The sequence below is a fragment of the Nesoenas mayeri genome (assembly GCF_963082525.1).
Source record: "Nesoenas mayeri genome assembly, chromosome: 5".
Lineage (NCBI taxonomy): Eukaryota > Metazoa > Chordata > Aves > Columbiformes > Columbidae > Nesoenas > Nesoenas mayeri.
In genome coordinates, this window is record NC_137548.1 from 39,142,074 (window position 1) to 39,148,073 (window position 6,000).

The window sequence follows — 6,000 nt, forward strand, 5'->3', positions numbered from 1 at the left end:
AGTGGGTCAGATCCCGTTCGAGCAGCCCTTGGCTGCCTGTGCCCACTCTTAAGATGGAAACACAATCAACTCTCTTTGCCACTTTGAAAAGCGAAAGCCTGTCATATGCAAAACAGATCTCCGGACTTCCTGCCCCAAATCAACGACCGGCAGTCCCGAGTCATTCATTTCACGCAAGTCTGCTGCCCTCCCTCCCGCACAGGCGCCGGGGTGCGCCGGCAGTGCCCCTGCTGCCCCGCTTTCCGACCGCCCGTGCCGCCCCCCGCCACTCAGCCGAGCAGCCCGGGGGCCGCTTCGCTCCCCCTCGCCAAGTCATCCCAACTCCGCCAAGACCGGCGGAGGTAACTCGGAGCTGCGGCCGGAGCGCGGAAGGAGCGCGCACCGCGCCCCCCCGCCGCTGCCCTGGGCCGGTCCTTGCCGCCGCCGGACCCCGGAGCCGCGGCGGGGCGAGCCCGCCCGGACAGCGGCGGCCGCCGGCTGTCAAGTGCGCGCAGCCCCGCGGGACGTCGCCGCTGCCGTCCCCGCGCTGCGCTCCGGGAGCAGCGAGCGGGCACAGCGAGCGGGCACGGCACGGCACGGCACGGCACGGCACGGCACGGCACGGCCCGCCGCCGCCTCCCGCCCCGCCGCCCCCTCCGCGCCCGGCCGCCAATTAACCGGCGCGCGAGCCGAACAATTTTTCCTCGTTAATTTCGGCGCGAGCCGCGGGGATGTGTTGCACAAAAAACGAGCGAGGCGCTGGGGCAGAAAGGAGGGCGGGAGGAGGGACCCGCCGGGAGGCTGCCGGCGCCCGGCTCAGGCTGGCAGCCGGCGCCGGAAAGGCGCCTTTTTTCATATTTAAACCACGCGGAATATGTACATTTTTGATTCCTACTTACGCTTTCAGGGGGTTGTGAATGACAGTCGCCATTTTGCTACAATGTAACAGAATATTGTGTCTCGGAGTTCTAAAGGTTCGCTCAGGGGAAGCGACCAGCCAATCAGAGCGCGGCATACCGGCCCGCCGGCCAATCGGGCGGCGCGGGCGGAGCCGGGGCTCTGCTAGTTATTAGGGGAGCTGTCAAAGCCCAGAGGTCACTCCCTCTCCCTGGAACAGGCGGCGAGCAGGTCTTAAAGGGGCAGCGCCCGTCGGCGGGGCCGCCGCCGCACCAGGGGGGGATGGAGGGGGCGAGGGCGGGCAGGGAGAGGCTTTCCCGCAGCTGTCCGGCTCCCGCTCGAACGCACCGGCGCCGGGAGAGGGAAAGCCGGGCTGGCCCCTTGTCCCTTCGCACCGCCGTCGCTGCCGCCTGTTTCCCAGGCGGCGTGCCCCACCGGGGACAGGAGCCCGCGCCGCTCCGCTCGCTCCTCCCGCTCCCCGGCACCGTACTTCCCGGGCTGTTTCCCTTTCTCCAAAGCCGCTCTCCCCGCCGGGTCTCCGGGAGCCGCCGGCGCTGGCAGTGGCTCCAGGGCAGCGCCGCTCTCGCTCCCCCTCCCCCAGGAATTTCCCCCTCCCCGTCAGTCACCCCGGCCCGCAGCCCCTGCGCCCTTACATAACGCGCGGCGGCCGGACCGACCGCCGGACCGACCGACAGCCCGTCCGGCCCGGGTCTCCCACAGAGCAACTTCTGCCCTGCCGGGAGCCGGGCCCCGCTTTCGGCACAAGGGGAGCAGGGGGACCCGACCCGCGTTTCTCCGCACATGTAGCCCTGCGGTGCGAAAGCGGGCGGGAGGCGGGACCCCCGAGCGCGGCGGGGTGCGGGCTGAGCCCGTTTTTGAGGAGGCAGCAAACTCCAGAAGTCTGGGCTTACCTGCAACTAATTAAAGGAGCTTGCAAATGAATTATGGAGCATGACCTAAGTGATTTAAGAGGTGCCAATCCTGATGTCACTCCCAGAAGTAAGTCCACCGAAGTTCACGAAATTACACCAGTGTAAATTAGGTGTTACCAAGAGCAGAATCCAAACAAGAAGTTTTCTTCTTGTCTGATATTCGTCACCTAATACTTCTCTCTGCCTCTCTAAGGTCTTGCTTCCCTTCAGGCATCCTCCATCCCTTTAAAACAATCAAACAAACAAACAAAACAAACAACAACAAAAAAAACTCCACCAAAAACAAGCCTGCTTCTCCAGTGTTTGCATTTATATAACCAGAAGAAACTCAACTAAAGACAGCTAAAATACGCTGCTGTAAAAACAGTTAAAGAGAGGAGACTACAGAACCAACTTGACTCACAACTTCACGAATAAAACAATGGAAGTAATGATGTTTGTGAGATATTCAGGTGTTAACAGAAGCAGAAATAACAAACTTTCTGAGTTAATTAGCTGAACTTCAAAAGCGTAAGACAACCAATATCTCTCTTTTAACTGTTTGAGAACTTAAAACTTTCTAACACCGAGGCAGAAAAGGGGATGGAGAACAGAAAGACAGAGAAATGATTACATACAGAGAAGAGGGGAGAAGAGAGCAGTGCAGCAGTTTCCTGTTCATTAAGGATTCATCAGAAGTTTGCAAAAAATTAAACCTTCTGAGATCTGTCTAGGGTCCTTCTTTCCAAAACATTGCCTACTCCAGCCACTAGGTCAACCTAGGTGCTGTGCCAGGCATCCTTCTCTGGGGGGAATCATCTCTTCCATCAAAGCAATCTAAGCCATTTGGTTACAGGCACAGCTTAGGAGAAATAAGCTTTCTGTCAGCTGGAGAGTTGCCAAGATGCTGAGATCTATCCCCAAACAGTTCTGGGAAGCCATCTTTAAGAATGTTTCCATTATCGTATCACATTATATTATTTAATATAGTGGTAGCCCAGGTGACACTGAGTGTGACTTCAGACCCCCTGTGCAGTACTCTCACTGTTCACAGGAAAAGCTAACCACAAACTGCCGAGTTTTCATGAGCACACAGTTGATGTACACGCTGCAAAGAAATAAACAGCTTTGCATGCACCTGAACTGGTGACCCTGAACTAGCGACATACATCACATCTTGCTACTATCAGGATTTCTGGTTTGACTTTTCTTATTGCCATGATATTCACTTAATGGCAAACATCAACCAAATTTTAGCATTTACCCTAGGATGGCCAATATCCACTTGTGGGGTAACAAAAACTTCGCTTCACATGAAGGGAAAAATAGCCTAGGACTGTATCACACTGCAGGACTGGAGGCAGATTTGTGCTATTGCAAAAAGGCACCAAAATTCAGCCAAGCTCTAGAAAGCCCTGAGATATTCTAATGCAAACTGTTGACATTCTCAGAGAATTTAAAAAAAAAAAAAAAACCCAAACTGTTTGAGGTCATTTTTAGGAGTTCAATGAATCTCTCTGGTCCTGTTGGGTTGGATACATAGGCCCATTCCTGCTCTGCAGGCAAAGAGCTCTTGGCACGGCCTGGCAGGGTACATACTGCAAAAATGGGATTAAGCTGCACATGTGCTTCCCTTGCTGCTCTTGTTATTCAGACGTTGGACCTTTATCAGCTACCAGCAACAGCAGCAAACAGTGAGAACAACCACAGATGACCTTGGATGGTTGATAGCGCTTTTCCCAGTCAGAGCCCATGATACTGGCCAGGAGAACCAGTCAACAGCAATGCCTCGCTCGGAGGAATCTGCCCAAGGACAGAGCTCCCTTATCAGAACAGTGGAAAGTCTCACCCGTGGTAACAAAGACATCAGGCTTTGCTCATATGTCCATACAGCTTTCCTACACTGTGTTTCATGTAGAAACCCACAACAGTTAAATTACCATTTTAGCTGGAAAAAAGGCAGGGAGCATTGAGGGGCATTTAACTTGTAACGAGGTACATAACTTATTCATGTATTAACTATTTGCAAGGGGACCATCACAAACCTATGTTAATAAAACTTTTATGCCACACCATAGTTACTTCCATTTTCAAAGACACACCAGTCCATCATCAATTGACCATTTATGAACTAAATTTTTAGATTAGTTTTTCTTCTGGTTTTAGGCTACCATAAGTCACTTATCAATAGTATTACTGTTGTTTTATGCTTCAACACAAGACCAACATATCTGAGACACACTCAGTTACACATACACTGTTCCAGCTTCAGGATTTTTACATTCCTATTTAGCTTCTGTTAACTTTATTCAGACTCACCTGAAACATAACAAGGAGGTTGCATAAAATATTTTGCATAAAAACTCTATGTGGGCATATTTTTAATAAGAGGTTGCCAAGTGTTTGGACAGCCAAAACTTAAATTTAAAAAAGGAAGGTAAGTTTTGACATAAAACTATTGGCATAAAATTTATAGCGTTAATACAAGGCCTAAGCATACTGCCTTTATAAGGATAGAGTGAGCAGGGCTTTAAAAGGCAGAATCCATGGTCTCATGTCTGGTCCCCTCTACAAAACTGCAGCTGGTCTCTGCCCAGTGAGAAGAAAACCGGTGTAATTTATTTTCAAGTGTCATGTCTCATAGATCCTATCACTACCCTCCGGATCCACCTCTATTTCAAACATTTTTACTATTAACATAACGCAAGTGCATTGATACTTTCTGTGAGGTGTCAAAAATATTCAGCCTGCAAAGCCTTATTTTGACTGATGATCCTTCACTGTGGAGCAGTTGTTACTCTATATTTATTGTCTCCTGCTTTCCTTTTCATATTGTTAAGTTTAAATGCAGGGTTGTTCTTTTCTGGAGGGAGGGAGGGAAAGTTAGGTTCTTACTTACACATTCCTCAACTCTTGTGAATTGGAAAGTGAAACAAACTAGACGCTGACATTGAAAGCCACAAATCTAATTTTGCTATAAAGGGAAACATAAAAGACAAAGAGTTGTTAGTCTACCAGAAGCCACGTGGTTTTTTTTCAGCTTTAATATTCCCAGATATTTCCAGCGATATACAACTTTATTTTCTTCAAATACATTAATACTCAAAGGACCAGATTCATATAGGTCTAAATATGACAGCATGCTCTGTGTGCTGTTAACGTACCTTGTTACGGCAAAACAGGGCCCCACATGCACGGATATTCTGCAACGGAATTCAAGTCTTAACCCCTTTTTATTTATTTAAAGCTATGCAGGCATCTCTTATACACTGTTTCTTGTCAGCCCTCCTCCTCACTTTCTTTAATCTTTTCCAATAGTTGGTTAGCCGAAAGAGGAGGGAAAGGTATCAGAATATCAACGTTACAGACTCAACACCAGCCCTCTGCAGACACATCACTAAAAATGTTATGCAGTCAGCATAACAAAGATAACTATGGAGCTACACAGCGTAAAAATTGGCACCAATGATTCATTCATTGCAAATTTGGAAATTGCATTCTTAAAAGGTAACCCCAATTTTTGATTTTAAAAATTTTTTATTTCCAAGCAAATTTCCCCTCTATAGTTATGGCAACAATTTCTGGATGCCTTTAGGCCATCTTGATTTCAAATTTACCAAACTGCTGAAAATCTATTCAGTGTGGTTGCCAGAAAATTCTTTATGTTATCATAGACTGTCCTTAATTTTTCCCCAAACCAAAAAATAACATTATGAACAATCTGCCTTAAAAGGATAATACAAATCTGCATGGTAGCCACTGCAGTACCGTGGTAACAGCAGGAAAAAGAATCTAGTAATACAGACAGACACATGCATGCTCTGGAGAACATGCATACAGTAACTATGGTTTGTCCTCTCCATGAGGGGAGTCATTGTCACAATTTAGATGGAACAAAACCAAGTTCCCATCATGAAGCACAAGATTTACACATCCAGAGTCACAGGTCTGCCTGCCTTACTTCTTAAGTGAGTAACTAGCTGGGGAAAAAGAAAAAAAAAAAGTGAATGTTTTAAGTCTCATTTTCACTCTATGCTGCATTAAAGGTAGGGAAAAGTATTTCTACATCCATACCCAACGATGGGATAGAGAGGCGGTTCCTTGATTCATGCAAGATAATGGTGTGTCTCCTGTCGCCATCTGTTCCTAGTGTGGGGCTGAAAGGGAGTTCCAAAGGTGCCTTGAGTCTCAGAAGGAGCAGACTGTATAGATT

At 48.6% G+C, this 6,000-nt stretch overlaps 1 protein-coding gene across 4 annotated transcripts in view; it reads right to left on the reverse strand.

Moving 5' to 3' along the window:
* The window catches only part of DPF3 (double PHD fingers 3), a gene marked incomplete at both ends in the record, with an annotated part of 163,474 nt that extends 162,547 nt beyond the window's left edge, over positions 1–927 (reverse strand). For 2 of the 4 annotated variants that reach the window (XR_013922196.1, XM_080345515.1), the window contains one exon: positions 879–910. Coding sequence is in view for 2 of the 4 variants with exons in the window: in XM_080345515.1 (XP_080201641.1) it covers positions 879–910 (32 nt within the window). Of the gene's footprint in view, positions 1–878 lie in introns of all 4 variants that reach the window. The other 2 variants (XR_013922195.1, XM_080345514.1) reach the window with 2 other exon arrangements.
* Positions 928–6,000: the final 5,073 nt, after the last annotated feature.